The sequence below is a fragment of the Drosophila gunungcola genome, unplaced genomic scaffold, assembly GCF_025200985.1.
Source record: "Drosophila gunungcola strain Sukarami unplaced genomic scaffold, Dgunungcola_SK_2 000001F, whole genome shotgun sequence".
NCBI classification, from domain to species: Eukaryota; Metazoa; Arthropoda; class Insecta; order Diptera; family Drosophilidae; genus Drosophila; species Drosophila gunungcola.
The window spans coordinates 10,564,680-10,584,856 of record NW_026453197.1 but is presented as its reverse complement, the minus strand read 5'-3'; the positions used below and the strand labels follow the sequence as shown (position 1 = coordinate 10,584,856).

At 39.3% G+C, this 20,177-nt stretch overlaps 1 protein-coding gene across 4 annotated transcripts in view; it reads left to right on the top strand.

The window, feature by feature from the left end:
- The window catches only part of LOC128262434 (dual specificity tyrosine-phosphorylation-regulated kinase 2), a 50,543-nt gene that overhangs the window by 27,349 nt on the left and 3,017 nt on the right, over positions 1 to 20,177 (top strand). For all 4 annotated transcript variants that reach the window (XM_052996698.1, XM_052996696.1, XM_052996697.1 and 1 more), the window contains 6 exons: positions 9,827 to 10,059; positions 10,478 to 10,844; positions 11,672 to 11,844; positions 11,908 to 12,185; positions 18,674 to 18,812; positions 18,882 to 19,053. In XM_052996698.1, coding sequence (XP_052852658.1) covers positions 10,036 to 10,059; positions 10,478 to 10,844; positions 11,672 to 11,844; positions 11,908 to 12,185; positions 18,674 to 18,812; positions 18,882 to 19,053 — 1,153 coding nt within the window. In that variant the 5' untranslated portion in view covers positions 9,827 to 10,035. The remainder of the gene's footprint in view (positions 1 to 9,826; positions 10,060 to 10,477; positions 10,845 to 11,671; positions 11,845 to 11,907; positions 12,186 to 18,673; positions 18,813 to 18,881; positions 19,054 to 20,177) is intronic.

Below are 20,177 nucleotides of genomic sequence, written 5' to 3'. Positions count from 1 at the left end.
TTGAAGCTCAACATTTAGGGCCGTGCCAAGTTATTATTTGGTTTTTAATTATATTTATTTACCAATTGCCTCACACTGCGATGATCTGTTAAAAATTTAAACAGCTTAACGGACGTGTTTTAATTACAACTTTGACATTACTTGTACTTTCGAGAATTGCATGTCTAATTGCTTTGCGCTTCGCGGGGCTTTCGGTGTTTTCGTTATTTTTGGCGTTTTATTTTCGTTAGGTTTCATGACGATTTGCAATTTTTCATTGTTCGAAAGATGTAAGATGAACGAAAAACTGAAACCCAAACTGCAACTGGAACTGCAAAGGCGAGTGAATGGATTTGCTACAGCCTTGGCTAGCAAACAAATGAGAAACAAAGGCAAAACTTAAGCTAGAGTATTGGTTTTTTTCAGCTGAAGTTTTGCGGCTGGTCATCGAAATCAGAATGGCAATCGTTATCGCTGGCCCGGTGCATGCCAGGTGCGAGTTGTGTCATAGAAATAGCCATAGCAAAGTTCAAGAAATTGGCACGGGCTTGACTCACCCGAAATCTGGGTCAAGTTTTTAATGATTCTCCTCGCGAACACACAAAAAGTAAACAAAGAAATTCGCCTATTCTCGTGCTGTTGCATAAAAACCTTGCCCAGCCTCAACGAAAACTCTCGAAATGGTCCAGATTAAAATAAGATGTAGTCATAAAATCGCGATATAAAAGCGCATTTTAACGGCCGCGAGCGTGTATACAAAGAAAACTGATCAGAAACAATGGCTTCGGGAGGGTTAAAATAAAATCCCCTGAAAGCATTTTAACTTTGTCCCTGAATGTTTGAGTACATGAGCTTACCAACCAGCTGGTGCTTAGAAGAGCGTAATAAAAAACACTCCCAAATAGTTTTTCGTGTGGGATTTGGCTCAGGTGCAGCAGAGCACTCGAAAAGCTGTTTTTTCCACCCGGCCAAAGAAACCACCCACCACTTTATAGGGTCTCTATGTGCAGTGAATGGGTTTAGTGCAAGAGCCATTGCAATTTGTGGCTTCTACTTTGACTGAACTCGTTACGGATTTTTTGCACGTAATCGATGCCTTTGGAGCCGAACTTGATGGGTCGCATTTATTTGCACGAAGCACTCAGTTGGATTCTGTAAAACAAACTAGTTCGATCAACAAGAGAGGAATTCAGAGCAGATGCCATCACTAATTACCCCTCTTCGCAGCCACGCGACCAGCGGTTCAGTTCAGTGAACCTCTAAATTTGGCATTATAAACAAAAGCCGACACACAAGTTATTGTTTGTCATCCAAGAAATATTTGTTGTGTTTTTGCGAAAATGTAATAAAGCAAAGCACAAGCTGTGAAAATTATCAATAAAAATACGAAGACCAAATAAATACTATTAAATTTGGTCGATTGATGTGCTTATCTTTATAACAAACTGTATGTTGGCAAACAAAACAAAAACTGGTTCAATGCTATATGGACTTTGGGAGCTTTGAAGCTCCACTTCCCGCTGAGCTCATGAAAATCCCCATTCTCAAACGATGAGGGTAATCATGATGGCCGATGGAAGATCGCCGACCACTTGATAATTTTATGAGAATACTTTTGCGCATCCCCTAATTAGTTTTATATTCAAATTTGAAACTTTGCTTCTATCTCTTTGTCTGTTCGTCATTTTGCCATTTCATTTCACATGCCAAAGTTGGAGAATTTTGACCCAATTTCGGCAAGCATTCTCTCTGCCTTTTTTTTTTGGGAAGCAGCAAAAATAGTAAACCGAACAGTTTTGATGTTAAAAATAGTTGCACGACAATCAAGGCTAGTCCCAGAATTTCCCAATCAATTTTCAAGGCAATCGTGGGGCATTTGTCTCTGCCTCTAAATGAAATCGAAAGCAATTTCACTTTGACGCTTAATTGTCAAAAAACTGACAAACAACTGTCAGTCAATCAAATGTCAATTGTTTCTGCTTGTGATTTCGTTTTTTTCTCTATGTGTTTTTTTTAGTTTTCTGCTTTTTCCAGTAAGTTGTTACTACAAGAATGAGATACACAAGAGGGAGAAGGGAAAATATGTGTAAAGTCTAGTAAATCGATCCGGTTAACTAATCGACCACAAAAGCAAGTGGCAGAGTTAATATCGTTAACCGAAAGATGGAAAAAGGTTGAATCAATATGAAAATATCTTATTTACTGACATATCGGTGGCAGAAATTCGATTGCAAATAATATAGTTATAGGAAAAGAAAACCTTTAATCAGTAAAGATTGATGATAAATCAAGGTAATACATTAATTAAATATGTTTTGAAAAGGTAAATGTTTCAAAATTAATTAATTTTATCAATGTTTAAGCTGACACGATCTTTCCTTGCCTTTGTATAACAATTGTCGCTCAAACGGTCTGGATCATAAAGAAACCACAATATGTTTAATTGTGTTGATCGTGCCTTCGCTCTGACACTTGTGTATGTTGCTCTTAATAATTGCTTCAATTATTTTCATATTATTAAATGTTAAAATGCTTTTTGTTCGCTACTCTCACAAGTTATGGACGAGCACTACTGCTTCCTCCATCAACGGTTTTCTCGTCTCGTCTCGATCCCATCATAATCATCGCCATGGCAAATAGCCACATCAATTCATTACGCTGTCTTGGAATCAAGCTTGAAATGGGATGGTATGATGGTGATGGTGATGGTAAATGGAGAATGACGGTGGAGAGGAGAAAAGGGGGCTTGAGCCATGAAAAACTGTCGTCTCGCTTTGGCAAAGTGTGCTCATGTTCATTAACGCCAAAGTTGAGGCAATTGTCGCTAGTCGTCAACGTCTCTCGGTTTTTTCCTGGCCCCCGCCTGCTGTAATCTGAGCGTGGTGCTCTGCCCCACCACTTTGCACCACCCGGCACCACCCAGTTGATCCACCAACAGACCCACCAGTAATTGCTCGAGTATTCCATGGCTCATTGTAGAGCGCCAACGCCCGTTTCCCCGCCCTTAAAAAAAGTACACACACCATCCATACCCGTAGTTTGTAGTTGCTGGCTTTTGGCTTTGGTTTTGGTTGCTTTGGTTTTGTCAGCTGTCAGCAGATTTTTTCTCCGCTTTCTGTATGGAAAGTGTGACATTTTGATTAGTTGATTATTTTTTTTTCATCTTTTCTTTTATTTTGGTCTGCCCTGAGGCTTTTGTGATTGAACTTGAGGCGGTGGTTTGGTGGGTAATGAACATCAAGGTTGCGCCGAGACCATTAACCGAGAATTGAATAAGTGGCAAAGATTCTTTTTTGGGTGTCGTTAAATTATGCCCAGCATATGGCTGAAGTAATTATGAGCTTGGGTCGTAAAGGGGCATTTAAAGGGTGATGTAAATGGAGGCATTTAAATTCAGGCGATCAAAACTGATTAAGAGCTGATTGTGTAACAATGTTTTGAAAAGTCTTATTTTGTCGCAGAAGAATTGATATTAATGTTATTTCAATTTATTTAGCAACTCTTTTTTTACTCAAACTTCTAATTTGATAAAATTCGGTAAAAATATATAATATAAAAAATAATAAAAATATATAATTTCAAATTAAATAGTCAGGTATATGTTTCTACTGTTCCATTTTTTTATCAGAGTCGCAAGAGACACAATTCACCATTCAAAAGTGAATTTGCTTAGATCATTGAAGCAAAAAGAGTGGGTAAAAACTCCTTCATCCATTGAAACGTCCACTTATCAATCAAAGTCGAAAGGTTACTGGGGATCTCGATCTCCGCCCGCTTTCCCCGCTTTGCTCCAGCTCACTCTCATCATTGTTAACTCTATTTTGAAAACAAATAATCCCCCGTGGCTAATTTCGATTCAGATTGTAACAGTTTCACTTCGCTTCCTGCATTTTGCATCTCGACGTCGACAGACCCATTAACCAAAATCTGCAATGCGCTTGCAGCTGTTACACACAGATACTTGGATGTTTATTACTCAATCTTGAATTACATTCAAAGACTTCCGCGACGAGCTACGAAAATCAACATCAAATGCATCTATATTTGTGTGCCTTTTTTCTTTTGTACTTTTTTTATTTGTGTTTTCCATTCCCATTTGCATTTGTGGGTATAGAGAAATGCAGTCAACTGTCAAATGAGTGAGCTGAGAGAAATGGAGGAAAAAACACACGGCTAATTGTCATTTTCCGACAACAAAAGCGACAACTCCACTCCACTTTTTTCCACCCAAAAACGGGCAGTTGCCACTCTAGCCGATTTCACGATTGCCCCGAATAGCGAGTCTCCTTTGTTTTTCCTGCCACACAGTTGGGTTCAATAAAGCATAATACACAGAAACATGGGCAATAAAATCCGCTAACCCGCTGCACTTGTTATGCCGCCCAGTCCCGATTCACAATCCCCAAACTCCTATCCCCAAAAGCACCATTGTCTTTGTGCAGTCGATAGCCAGTCAAAAGTGTTTCTAGAACGGAAGTTATTAAAATGGTTATTGTTTTTTGCCTGTCTGTTTTCCTCTACCAACCACTAGGCTCCCCAGCTTAAAGGTTACGGCTGGGGAGCTTTTCCGATTCAAACAGTGCATTGACCACCATTACCCATACGCAGCGTTGGCCCTTCACAGTTGGGGGTTGGCGATTGTCGGTGTTGCGGTATTAGGGTTTATATGTCAGGCGCACACCTCGCCACTTAGGCAATGTGCCATCTGTTGCTGCACTCTTTTTTATTTTAGTGCTGCTCTGGTTTTTGTATGGGTTGAAAATGCACGCAAGAATTTACTGCTGGCGGTAATAAAAATAGTTGGATTACGGAGTAACTTTTTATGTTCTAGCTTAAGAAGTTGTAGAAAGTAAAAAGCTGATAATTTTGGAAAAAAATATTGATTTTAAAAAATAAAAATTTCTTCAAAAAGTTTTAGAATTAAAAAATTGCAGCGTGGTCCGAATTAGTGTTATTATTGAATTATTTGTTATATTAATTTCCTATTTTCTGACAAACAACTTGAGTTTATTTATAAACTGAGTATTTCATAATAAGTATTTGTATGTTTTCAATTGGATTCATACATTTGAAAGAATATTAATTAAACATAAATCAACAGTTTCTAAAAAATTTTTGTGGTTTTAAAATAGCCAACTACTTTCATATCTAAAAAAGAATCGACCTGTGCCAACTGTAGCACTGACCACAGAGTGGTTCCCCTCTAGTGACGCCGACACCAACCAAGCAGCCAAACAACTGGAATCGTTTCCCACTTCCGCTCCCCATTCGGACTCCCTCTGGCTGAAATCTATATGGATTTGTTGACATTTTGCGCCCGGGGTCATTACTTAGGGTTGGGGTTAGTGGGTCAATGGTTTACGAGGTCACATTTAGGGGGCCGGCCACGGATAGTTGGCTGGTTAATGCCCAACTGAAAAAGCATTCCGTGGACCTAACCAAATTAGGTGGCATGCAATTTGTGGCCTGCTTTCGGCGTACGAAAATAAGCGTAATAATGAAAACTAAATGAATTTCACTTATGTTTCATGTCTGCGCGAAATTAAATGAACAAAAATGTTTATAGCATGTCGCCTGGTTGGGCTGGCGCTCGTTTTTTTTTGCATTTATTTATTTTCTATTTTCGTAGGCTGGCTCTTTTCTGGGCCACGCGAGGTAATAGTTAACCGAAATTTTGCCGGTTGACAAATGATGCTTTATTTCCTCGTTTCTTGGTGTGCCACATAATTAAATGGAGTAACGCCCAATTTGGGTCACGTGTGCCAAATATCCAACCGAATCGAAGTAGCTCCAAGTAAACCATTGCGAATTTTTGAAAAATTCGAGCCTAACATGCATGTCTGGCGAAGAGCTATAAAAAATGTATGTAAAATTGTTGCCCATTATGATGGGCATGCAGAAAGAAAACATGCATGCCCTTTTGGGTGCATTTATGCAAACTACCGGTTATAATATTCAATCGAGTTTTATGAGTGCTGGCAAAAAGTAGTAGGCTGTTAATTATGGCCATTAAAAGTTTGTAAAATTTAAAAAAATCATAATGTTTAAAATTGTTAAAGGTTAACAATAGCCATCTAAAACCACAGGTCTTAACGATAACTCATTTAAAACAGGAAAAGGTTAAACAATAACTTGTTATAATCTTGCAAAATTTAATATAAAATAATTTACAAATCTACGAACATGTCAATAATAATCCCATCAAGAATGTATCTGATAATATTTAATTCGTTAGTCATGTTAAAAATCGCTGATAACAGTGTTTTACTAATAGCTCTTCATAGACTGTTTAATGTTTATTACATCTTGAATATTTCCCTTATTTTTTCTTTTTTTGGATCTGTTTTTCAGAATATCCAAAACCATTCTGCGAAAGCAAAAGATCAAAGCCCCTTAATGTGTTTTTTACCCCCAAAACTTCAAAGTGTCAAAAATTGTTTGGCATTTTGGGGCCACAGGCAGACAAATCAATAAAATCTGATTGAACAATAGATTCGAGTCGTTTTCGATTTCATGCATGTGCCGGTTGTAAGACTATAAAATAAAAACCCTAGACGTGATGTCTTCAAGTCTCATTACGGGCAACCCAGCACATCGGACATGTTCCGTTCACAATCGACAAATATTTGTAAGAAATATTTTTAATGTAAAATTTCAGTTTTGTATGCACATTGATACGTACTTTTGGCAGGCGGCACTTGAGGCGTCAAGCAATCAAAAGAAAACATTTCAATAAATCAAATCAAACAATGGGGCGAGTTGGCCAACACAATTTTGGACAGCTTATTGACACGTTGAGGCCATCGAGATTCCACAGCCGAGAGAGTGCTAGAATTCCTGATGGCATTTCGCAGGCGAAAACCAAATTCGGAGGCATCCTCTGGTTGACACTGTCCCACACAAAGTTTACAAATGGCAGCACTCCTTTAACAATGTCTGACATTTTGCAGCTGCCATCGAAGGTTTTTCCAATGCGAAAAATAAAAGAAAACTTCGTAAAAAAAATAACAAAATGAAAAAGAAGAACTTACTTTACATGAAGATCTGTCGAGTTTGCATATAAATCTTGCTTCGGGTCTGCCCAAAATGATTGCAAGTGTCAAAAGTCAACAACCAAATGTCACGTTTTGTTGTTTTGTTTTTATTTATTTTTCTCCTCCTCAATGTTTGTTTCGCTGACGAACAGAGGAGCTCTAACAAATTTACCGCCTCTGTAAGCAATTGACATTTATTAAACATAAAAATGAGATAAAAACCTCAGCAGTCTGGGAAGATAATTTGCCCATAAAAAAATGCACTTGGTGAGAGCATCCACAGTTTTGTATACTTTTTTCGGCTTTATAGATTGAAATGATTTTTCCGCACTTGTCAAAATATGTCTCGGTAATAAATTGACAAATTATTCACATAAATTTCTTGACATTTTTATTGCCTTGCCATCTTTCCCTTCGCCCCTTTTATGTGAGATTGTTAGTTTTGGAGACAGGCAACAAAATGTTAACTTAGTGCAACTCAATTACTTTGAGTGGCCAATTTTCTTTTTTGTTTTTCGTTGTGTTTTTCTGGTGTCTGCCGACACTTGGCGTAGAAATTTCAAATTAATGGCTTAATATTTTGTTTTAATGCTTTGGGTCAGCGGAGCAGCAGCAGCATCATCAAAGCCGAAATTAGTTGCGCGGACTCTAAGTGGATTATGCAATGGGGAGAAATAAAATGGGTACTTACCAAATTAAAGCGGGTTTTTTTATCAAGGAGGTTCAGTGGGGTCAACTTTCGTTTGGACTTAAACATAATTCCGCAATGGGATTAAGCTGACTCAGGCAAGACAGTGGAAATAAATCAGAGCGGTATCGCTTTGAATTGACCACTGCGATTTGAAATGCGATCCGATATCGATCTGTCGTTTTGGAGGTTTCTCAACTTGAAGTTTGATTTGACTTGTTCAATGCAAAATCTCAATGCCAAATCAACCCAAACAGAGCTTGTCCAAAGACATCTTCGTAAACTTGAGCCAAAAATCAAACATTGAGTCTGATATTTGAAATTCAGTGTCATTAATAGAAATTGCAGACACCGGGTGGGTGTCAAAGCAATGACAAACGATCCCCAATGATCTTGACGTTTCTCAATTGGAATCAATGCAAAAGCAAAAACCGCGGCATGAAATGTCGATAAATGGCTCGATTGCTGAGGCGTGTAATTGTTCAAATTACTTACAATGGACAGTAGTTGCCTGTCCGTACAGTTTCAATTGATTTGTCATTTAAATCTGTGAGAACAATGCGGACTTATGACCGTCAGCAGTGACACCTTTTTTTAACGGTTTAAATTTAGTCATAATTGTTCAACCTTGCCAAGAGCTTAGGTCGAAGGTGGGTTCAAGAAACTTTCGCTTATCAAACCACGAGCAGACACACACCATGTGAAACTGGTCCTGACTTTTGGTCTTTAAGTCGCTCTTGGCTTTCGGCACAAATGGCTTAACTCGAAACGAACGGAAAATGGCAAACCCAAAAGTGCATTTAATGACAGACAGCCTGAATGACTGAGTAAGCTGTTGGTGGTAGCCAACCGAGTAACTTCATCCAACTTCGGCAAAAGTAGGGAAGAGAGAGAGCTTACGACTTAACAAGCAGACAGCACCGAAATACCTTTTGATATATAGGAAAGCCTCGAACTCAACCCCCACCGTTAGACTCTTTCCAAACCCACAGTGACTGTCAGTTTGATCAAGAAAACGAATGCTGTAAATTATGATTTTATGACAGAAAAGTTTTAAAAGCCAATAAATTTAACTGAGCATGCCAAACCGCAACGGATATTGAGACAGCTAAAAGGAAAATCAAAATGGCAGAGAAAATGGTTAAGTAAAATAGGAACTAGTCAAGTGGTAAGCACTGGAAATTTTTGGAACCCCTTTAAATAAACAGTTGGAAAAGTTCTTGAGATTTTAATTATTGAAACGTATAGACTATAGACTGCACTATTATCACAATAAACTAGAAATTAAAGGATTTCTAAGGCCAAAATGCCTATTTAATTCCACAAGTTTTTCATAATTTCATTACAGTGCACTTCCGTTAGAACTGTTTTCAATATGCCTCTATTCATAAGGAAACTTACCAAACAAACCAAACTTCCCATCTGCACTTAGGCATGGAAAAGGGTGGCTTTGGTCTTTTGAAAAAGGGTTAGGATTATTATGCATATTGAGTGCGAGTTCGAGTTCGAGTTTTGGGATCCCTTACGAACGTTCAAACTGTCAAATGCACCACAAGCCCAAATATGGCGGAAGAGAAAAAGGCCAATAATTGGCCATGACTTTGGTTTCCGAGTTTCTTTTTTTGTATGCATGTCAGCCAAACCGGCCGTTTGCAATTGGGGGAATGGGAACTGGATAGGGTTTTTCAGGGGTCTACGACTGGTTTTGGTTCTTTACGACCCTTGTGGAGAAAATATGAATAAAGTTTTTCGGGTCTTTTGATGAGGCCGCTTGTCGTCGCCCGCCTTGACAATGAAAACTGCTAACTGCTTACTGCCGTTGATGGACTGGCGTTCTCGTTGCCGGCTTTTTGAGTTAGTTATGGCCTATGCCCTGCCATGTCATTGATAGTTTGGGGGCGTTGCTGTTTACCATTTATCGTTTTATTTATGGTGTGCACTTGGAATGCGCATCGCCCGCTGATTCTATACTATTTATTATTACTATATTTCCTTGACTTCTCTTTTGCTGGGCGTTGTTACCGGAAGTAAAGGGGTTAAAAGTCAAGGGCTTAAAGACTTGCGTCGACCATTGTTTTGGCATTGTGTTTCCCATGGACTTACCTTAGCTTTACCTCTTTTGCAGTTGGCCCCAACAACCCAAAACAAATGCAAATGTGCGCCCCGATGACATATTACCCCGAAAGTTATCAATAATTGTTGGCCGGAAGAGGAGATACAACTCAACCAGTTAAGCACCGGGCTCAGGGTGACAACACACAGGCACCGGGCAACAATTTCTTGTGGATACGTTTCTCTTTTGGATATAATCGACAACACAGCGAAGTCGGCACAATGTTGGATCGATGCGAAATGCCGGTAAGTAGATTGTGTCGATAATGCTACGAAAGTAAACAAATCGCTAATAAGAAGGGATTTTAAAATATAGATTGAGATGGTTTCTGAGGCATTTAGCATTTAGCAGTAATCCTTTTTTTTTTAATTTCATATCACAGCACACATTTGTTATTTACCTGTCAAACATATTGTATATTTAGTATATTTGTACAAATAAAATATTTTAAGAACAAGTAAAAGACAGTTAGCAATAATGAAATGGAAAAAGATACGCAAGCGTTTTACAAGTAAAGACTTTAGCCAGAAAGTAGGCCTGTTTTTGCGGCACAGAGTCTCGGGCTACGATCTGCTGCATTCAGACCTAATAAGCTGCCCGGGAGTATGCTATACAATGCGATCTCCCAGCAAAAAATTGACTAATGATTTTTTTTCCCTACAGATCCAGGTGGACAACGAGAAGCTGCGACGGGATGTTCGGTTGACGGGCTCTCGACTGGATTTGCCACAGCTCTGCAATGGTTCGCGGCGCCTGGATGGTCATAACAACCATGTGGCTGTCAATGAGTCCACGGTTACAACCACATCCCTAAATGGCAATGGCAACAGCATTGGCCAGAACAACAACAACAACAACAACAACATCGGATCACCCGTCTCCTCGTCGACAACAAACAGCAGTAATGGCGGCAATGAGCGCGGCTCCTCCACAAAATCAAACAGCAGCAGTGGCAGCGGCAGCTCGGGCAACTCGGCCAGCAGCACAGGAAGTGCCGAGCTCAAATGCAACACACCGATGACGCCATCGGGTAAGCAGATCCTATCCTTTAACCCTTGTATTGCTGGATGGAAAGCTTTAATTTGTGTAAAGTCAAATACATTAAAAGCAAAACCGCAGTCGTTTTGGAAGGTCTTAAGTTTAAGTTAAACAAAACTTCAAATGGATTTTTTTTACACCATACACTATGTATATATTACATTTTTTATAAAGTTAAATTCAATTGCACATTATTTAAATAATATGATTAAGATTGTTTTTTACTTAAAAATTTTCAACAATAATAAATTATTACTAAAACTTTTTAACTAATAGTTAGTTGCTATATATTCAAAAAACCCTAAGTAAGTAATACATATTTGGAATAGTTTAGTTATTTAAAAACCAAGAATATGCAATTTTTAGGTGGGTTAAATTCACGTCCCATGGCTTTAAATAGAGAGGCTGCCCCTTTTATAAATGTTTTTGGGTGGCAGAGCCTGGCTATGCTTTCTGCGTTTTGCCGGTTTGCATCGCTGCAGCCCAATGCCAATTAGTTGAGCACGCCCGCCAGGCATTTGATGGCCACACTCCACCATTCGCCAGCGCTCTAATTAATTTTATATACATTTTAGAAAACTAAGTGAAATGGCATTGAGGTCAGGGTCAATAGGGTTTTAGCCCTGTTCACTTGGTAACAAAGCGAGTAAAAGGACAAGTTTTTTAGGTGAAAAGAAGTATGCACGAAAAAGCGAAATTAAATTTCTGCTCGTGATTCGAATAAAGTAAAATGTAAATATTTAACCCAAAAAGTTATTTTATTTGGTTGTAGAAATACAATTTATAAAATTTTGTTTTTTGTTTACCATTTTATAACAGAGCTGGTAAAGAAGTTCCGGAACTACCTAACCGATCTGGAGTTCGAGGAGCTCAAGGTGTACAAGGAGGTCTGGTATTTTGGCCAGCATGCCAGCAAGAACTACAACAAACCCGCCCCCACAGCCAACACCACCAATCTGGGCTATGACGATGATAATGGCAACTACAAGATCGTGAGTGGACTGTAGGCATATAAATAAAGAGATAAAATAAACGTATATATCTTTATTTAACAGATCGAACACGATCACATAGCCTTCCGTTACGAGATTCTGGAGGTGATTGGCAAAGGCAGCTTTGGCCAGGTCATCAGGGCCCTGGATCACAAGACCAACTCACACGTGGCCATCAAGATCATAAGGAATAAGAAGCGCTTCCTCAACCAGGCCGTCGTCGAACTTAATATCCTCGATGAGCTGCTCGAAAAGGATGCGGATGGATCTCACAATGTCATACACATGCTCGACTATACATTTTTCCGCAAGCACTTGTGCATTACCTTCGAGCTGATGAGGTAAATGAAACATAGTTCCTTAATTTATTGTGACGTCAATGCAGTCACATTTAAGTTGGGTTTTCATTTTGAACTAGTCACGGGACAAGTGAAGTTGCCTTTTATTGTCTTCAATTAAATGCGCGTATAACTCGCATTTCTATTAACATTCTGCCAATTATTCCTTGCCAACTTTCGTTGCGTGATTGGTGGCCATAAAATTTGGCTATTATTAATTTCCATGTTCCAAGTACCTAGCACGCATTGCGATATGAGAAGTTGGTATCCACTTTCGCCGACATATGTGCGTTTTCTGCAGGTTTTTCATTGTCTTCCAGTTAAATTTTATTGGCCTGTGTGTGTGTGTTGGGTATCAAATGGTTTTGGTTTGCCATTTCATAAGTCCATAAATCCTGCCTACGCCATAAATGCTCACAAGTGGTTTTCATAATTCTTTTTACGACTTTTTCAAATTAATTGATTTGCGGGTGTGAGGATTAGATAACCGTAGATAAAATCCACCTTTTCCTTGGTAAACAATATAAATATCTATTTAGTTTACATGCCACAAAAGCGCAAACAACCGACAATCGAAATCAACTGAGGCAACAACAACTACGGACCGCAAACGCCGCTCGGCCATCAATTTCAATTTGAATGTTGAATGTTGTGTGGCCTACTTGCAGGCGCAGGAAAATGCATTTTCACGCCCCCTGGCCACCCTCTTTACACATACGGGTGTGCAATGCCTGGAGGAGAAAAACCTGTTGTTCAGGCCTGCATTTCGCAGTGTGTATAGGCAGAAACCGAATTGATTGGCAGCATTGAAATCCGCTGGTGTTGACTATTATCGAGGGTAGCACGAGGGGAGGCATGAAAACTGACTGCATATGTCAAAGTTTAGACAGCAGGCAACGCAAATATGGTAAAAATAAATCCCCAAGAAGGCACGGAAACGGCACGCGATGCAACAGCCAAAGTTGAAGAAAGCGAACGTCGAAGGTCGGCGGTCTTGTACTTGTTTCCTTTTATCCCTACCATTCCCATTGAGCTTGACATTTCCGTCAGTCGACGGACGACTAATTTGTCTTAATTGTAGGCTAAGAAAAAAAAAGTTTTATTTGGCGAGTTGACATTTTTGAGAAGCGATTTTGGGTTTCTAAATTTGAATGGGCCAATAGCACGCCATTTCAATTTGCAGGCGACAGTGAAAAATCAATGGTTAAACAATGTTAAGCGTCTTCAGCCTAAAACTTCAGACCAGCTACACAAATTTAATTAATTATTTGCTCTGCGACTAATTAGCCGCAAAATTGTTTTTCGTTGGAGTGCGCACTTAGTGATTTCCTCTTTTTTTCGCTCTTTGAAGAAGTTTTTCCCTGCAGCGGACAAAGTTTTCGCCTGCAAGTGACCAGGAGGCCGAGGGTACCGCATTGACAACTCAGTCTCAAGTTTTAAAGTTTGTTTTGAACGAGTAAACAAATTGTATGGCAAGCTTTACGTAATTAAATTTACGTGCACGCAATTTAATTTGCATGCCAATGGGGGGTAAAATTTACTCCGACGAAATGATTTAATTTGCTTGATAGGATTACTCAGGCTGAGAATATAGAAGGAGAAAGACCAACTTACCAAACAATGTTCAAGGTCCTCCTGCGGTTTAATAGATAGAAATTAGTTAAGTAATTAAATCAAATACAAATTCTATTCCGTTTGGTATAAAAAATAAGTATAGACTGTGGCGAATACCTTTTTCTCATTTTAGTTCTGCAGGGATAATGAAGAAAACATTTTTGTCGGAAAGCTGCCGCACAATCTGATTAGCTAATTAGCCAGCAGTCCGCAGAGTGTGTGTCTGCAAATGTGAAACCTAATCCATGTCCCTAAAGTGACACACTTATTTCACCTCCACACAGAGTCAGACATGTTCAAGGACTTCATTTCGCAAAAAGGACATGTGAAATAGGAGGAACTAAATTGACGCCAAGTGACACATTTCGCAGACCCACACAACACACACATAGTTATTTGGGTGATTTCCCACATTCGACCCTGGCAGGTGGCATTCTCAGTCAGCTGTTTTGGTCTTGTTTTTGCATTATGAGCCACATAATTTACAGCGACAGCGATAAAATGAAAGCTGCCAAAGTGTCAGAGACAGGCAACACACACATCAGCACACATTCAGCCCCCATAAGTATGCAGCATATTGTCCCAGCGAGGTCCTTTTTGGCCAAAGAACAAGCTTTGGGCCTTGTGGATGCGGCCAAGTCTCTATCTCTGTGTGTGTTCGGGTCTATGGGTGTGTGTCAAGCACATAAATTTCAGCTAATGCTGCCCGGGAGGGTAGCAGAAGAAAAGTATCCTGCGTGGCCATCCTTCGCTTCCAATGTCACTGCAATAATGTGTCATGATTTAATTTCAATTTTTATGGCTCATAACGAGATCATGTTGGCGATAATCGTCTGGGAATTAATTTTTAAAATAAACGAGGATTAATGTATAAACATCGATATAATTTAATTGCTAATAAATTGGTCTCGATAAAAGTCATAAATCAAAGTCATAATTTGTGCACTGTATATCATTGAGGATTTTTGAATAATGCATTAAAAAATCAAATGGAACTCTCATTTTGTTATTTGTAATAACTTAAATTTAATTTATTATATTACTAGTTATATGAAAAAGTATGCAACAATTTATATATCTGGCATTTTGTTAAACGAGAAGAACCCATCACTTTTTATGAACCTGATGACCCACTTTGTGACCACTACCTTATCCATTTCAAAGCCAATCAATGTCAAACAGATGCAGCATGTGACCGACTGTCATCAGCCATGTAATTGACTATTCCAGACATGCCCAGCGACAACGTGAAAGTGACATAGACAACTGACAGGATGTCGCCGGCATTTCGCTGCCTTTTTTAGTCATGTGGGGCGAACAGGACGAAATGATTTTTAATTAAAATGCAACATGCGGTGTGCGTGAGGAGTGGGCAGTGGGCGTGATCGGTCATGCAAATGAGCAGGTCCTGCAAGTTTATTCTTTTTAATTAATTTTTGCACTCAGCTCGTGTAAATTGCAATTAGGGGAAAGCGGCAAGGACGACAGGACGAGTGGTTCGCGGATTGAGTTACCAGGAGAATATACTGTACACTCGAGGGGGCGGGAATGGTTTCGGTGTCAGCTGTTCCACGGATGTTGATGTAGGTTATTATTATGCCGTGCCATGGCACAGTAATTACTGCTAATTGACATTTCCCGGGCATTAAGTTTGTTTTGCTGTACGCCCGTCGCCGTGGAAGATAGAAGCCAGTTAACATGGCCAAGGCCAAGTCATTTATCATCTGCTAAAAGGTAATTTCGCCTCTATTTCCACTCCTCGCTATGGAAGGAATTTTTTCTGCATTTCTGTGATTATTTACGGTTCGACTACATAGCTGGCTGTCATACAGTCATCGACTAATTAAAATGCCGCATAAGCACAGGCGAAAACGGATATTTTGTGAGGAAATTTAGCCAGTTTTGGGCTGAAACTCAAGGTCACAAATGTCCCAGTCAGGGACATTAATTCAAAGGCAGAATTAAGCCAGCAGAGCTCCGGTTAAGCCGCTTAGCTTTCAATATTTATGGTTATTTAAAAAGAAATTAGCTAGGAAAGATGGCTGCTTTATTTTTGAACATTTTCGAGCAGACCTCGTTAATATAAAATGAAATATGGCATTGTAATCGATATCCGCAGAATAAAATTAATTCCGCCTCCAAGTTGGCAAACACGTTGAAATTCGGAATGTAAATGCAAACAGAAAAGCTTTCATCACCGCCAATGTCGCTTGTCAATCAATGGCATTTTCTTTTCGCTTTCAGCCAGCAGGGAAACCAATTTAAAATTTATGCTAAAAATTGCCCAAAAGCAACGAAAAAGTTTATTTTCCGACTCACAGAGAAAGTGACACAATTCTTGCCACCGGGAAAAGTTAATTTTCTCAAAGCTCTGCCAATTGACAGCCATGAAGCGTTATGCTTTTGTCTTTTAAATAAAATACCTAAAAACTTTGTGGCATTTTTCAGAATAAAATTAAGACCTGCGAGTTAAGGCCTTTAACCTTATCTTCGTACTTTTTGTTTATTGGGGGCGTCATCCGGTTTTGCAAGCTTTGTTCATCCGAATTCACTTTCACCAGCTTTTGGCATTATATTGTTTTATTTTTGGTGTGCTAAATGCAAGGCATTAGTGGCTCGTTACAATTGCATGTTGCAGTTGCAACGGTGCAGGGGCAAATCAATCAAATTACCAGCGGAATTTCGGCACGGAAAACGGGCCGGAAAAAGACACAACGGCTGGCAGCCGAAAACAAGTTCAGTTTTCAAGTTCATGGCAGACTCATGGACTTTTGGCATTGGCTCTCCGTCGCCGACTGTGTGGCATGTCATAATGCAGTTATAATATGCAGACTTCTAAGCATATACACATGTACACACTTTCGATTCGCCGATTGAAATTATGACATTTTGATGATTTTCTTATTGGTTTGTTATAGACTCGTCTGTTTGCCAAAAAGGCATTTGCCTCCCACAACCGCTCGTCATCTATTTTGGCTGGCCGAAAAAAATCAATAGTTGTCTTTGGTTTCATTAAAGTTTTAAGGTTTGATATTTTCGGTACTCGCACTGGCGCCACTGCAATGAGCAACTTTTCAAATTAAAAGCCGCGTGACCTTCGCGGTCTGGGTGGACGCCTCCTTCAAACCCTCGATTCCAGCCTGAGTGATGTTACTCAACGATTTGACAGTCATCCATGCCATTATGTGGTTTTCACGGAGGGGAAAACACGAGAAAACGTCCTTGACACTCTTTTAGCTAAATCAGCTTAGCGCGCTTTTAAACACTTTCAGAGAGTGTGTGCCGGCTGACATAAATTTAAATTGGATTACGGCATGTACAAGCTATATAGCATGGCTCAAAGTCTCAAAAAGCTATTTGAGTAAGCTGTGAAAAATCAAATAAAAAGTTAAATTCAGAACAATTTTAGGCTAAGAAAGTGTTCCGAAATTAATAAGCTTTAATGGCTTCAACCTTTAGTCATTCATCTACTCCCACTTATAAGTTCAGAGTCCTTTCAAGCCAACAGCAGTTATTACTTTGGGCCATCGTCCGCCCACTTTTATATAGGTCACACATGTCAAGGCATCACCAGCACTCCATGAGATGGCGATAAAGTTATTGATATGTATATAACAGCTTATGGGGAAAACGGAAATGAAAGCGAGCTCAATAAATTGAGACCCACTATATATGATGATGAACGGGAGAAAATCTCATGAACAGATAGAGCATGAAGGCAAATATCTTGCCCTGTGTCGTTGCCAAAGTCATCAATCATCGGTTCCCAAACACTGGCAAACAAGAATTGACCAAACTTTTGATCAGAGAGGAGTATAAATTCTACACCCACCGCCAGTAATCTTGGGTGGTTGTCTCTTTTGTGGTTGCATTGACATTGAGGGAATAAAACTTCTTTGTTATCAGTTAATTAATCGACAAAAACTGCGAATGCAAAAAAACATGGTACAGAAATCGCAAAGTAAACAAAAATAGCGAAAGGGTTGACAAAAACAGGGAACATTTTTGCAATTCAAGGAGGGAGTTCACACAGTGATTGTATAGTATTCTTTTGTTTTATAAATTGAGCACTAGCAAAATGTACTCCCAAAAAATAAATAATAGAATTTTGATTATAACTAATTAAACTACTATTCAATTTAAAAATATTTGTTACAGGGTCAAAAAGGTGTTTTCAATAACTTAATAACTGCCTTTATATATTTTATTCATAAACCAAAACATGAAATTTTTTAAACCTTAATATGTTGCATGCGGAATTTTGTTATTTTTTTTACCACTTCGACTTCTTAAAAGCAATAATCTAATATATCTAGATATTCTAGCCTTTTTATAAGAAGCATTTCTGGTCTGAGGTGCCAGTGTACCATGTAAGAGCATTCTTGAGCATTCTAAAATATAAGTTTGAAAAATGGATGCAAACATGATTATGAATTTATATAATCAGGCAATCCTTAAACATGTGTTTAGCCTAGTAGCTTAAAATGAAGACGGTTTCTTGTCCCACTGTTGTCAGTCGTTTGGCCGCTTATTTCGGCTTGATTTGCCACCATTTCAGTATCGTTCTGTTGTCGTCTGCCGATTGCTCATGACTGACAATGTCGATATTGTTGTTGCTGACGTAAAACCTTATCGTTGTGTGCCCAAATTCGAGCCCGACATGCAATGGGAATTAATTCAATGCATGTTGCCCGAACTACAACGAGGACTTAAAGCGGCCGGCGTTTGACTTGACTCCTTGTTTTGTTCTCCATTCGCGAAAGTGTCCCTTGTTTTGTCAACAATTCCGATGGGGGTTTAGTTCATCGCTGACTCATGTTCAAGTCGCTTTTGCCAAGGGGTTGCACTTATACTCTGTATGTCCATTGTCTTTACAGCTTGAACCTGTACGAATTGATAAAGAAGAACAACTACAATGGATTCAGCATGAGTCTCATACGACGCTTCTGCAACTCGATTGTGAAGTGCCTGCGTTTGCTCTACAAGGAAAACATCATTCACTGTGATCTCAAGCCGGTAAGTGCATTGGATTAAATAGCATTTCTATTATTTACTCATTTATTTATTTTGATAAATTTGAAATAGGAAAACATCTTGCTCAAACAGCGTGGTAGCAGCTCTATTAAAGTCATCGACTTTGGCAGCTCATGCTACGTGGATAGCAAAATCTATACGTACATCCAATCGAGGTTCTACCGCTCCCCGGAGGTGATTCTCGGCCTGCAGTACGGCACAGCCATCGATATGTGGAGCTTGGGTGAGTGTCCACTTTTAATTAAAAACATTCCACCCAGTGTGTCCCAAGTGGGTTGAAAGCATGTGCAGCCCGATTGCAATGAAATTTTAAATGCTTGCCCTGCATTTGGCAGGCAAATTTATGGCCCACACACACGTTGGCCCTATAAATATCCCCGGCAAATGGTGGGACGGATTAAATATTAAACATTTGTGGGCTATACAGCACGTGAACGTGTTCTGTGTTTATAGAACATGAGGTGTACTGAAGCAAATTGGTTGAAAAAATGAAAATTTTTAAGAGCTTATATTTTAATTATAAAGTGAACTTTTCAAACTCTTCTAAGCTTGCAAATCCTATATTTTTAAGAGACTATGATTATTGCCTCATTTATTACTTTTTTTTTTCAATTTTAAGACTTTTGTATAACCAAACAAAAGCATTACAATTTCTTTAATTTTAAATTTATTTTCATTGAAGTTATCCCCGATTTAAAAACAAAGATTTCAAATTTGTATTCATTCCTTGCTGTTTGATCTTGTACAATTAAAGTCTTAAAACAATTTTTCTCCGGGTAAAGGCTATCCACTTTAGCCGTTCAATTGACCTAGACCAAACCGAAAAGCTCAGCGAAGTGTAAGAACACGCACTAGGCCAATTAGTAGCAACAGGCAAAAGCGAAGGCGGAAAAGGACCTCCTCCTTTATCCGACCGAACAATGAGATATCGATGGAGGTGCGGGTCAGGGGCCACACACTCAACAAGTGCCTCCCCACTTGAAGTTTATGTATACAATAATTTTGCCCAGCCCTGTGCGGACCTTTAGCCACTCCCGGGCACATCCTTTTAGCGCCCATTTCCGACCACAACCACGTCCGGTCAGCAGAAGCAGCAAAATATCGTGAGCTCCGTCGCCAACAAAGGACTCATTAAATGTGGGCACGGACACGGAGGTTGTCCGTGGCAGGTTGTTATTTCTGGGCCCTAATAAAAGCCAGCTCAGTTTATTTTTATCCGCTGTCTTGGGCTTCTTCATGTGTGTGGGCCTGCTTATTCGAGTCATTGTGCACTGAGCACTGAGCATGTAGAGTAAGAAGGCAATGGAAATGGGTTACGTGTTGAATAATGTGAGCTCTTAGCAAACT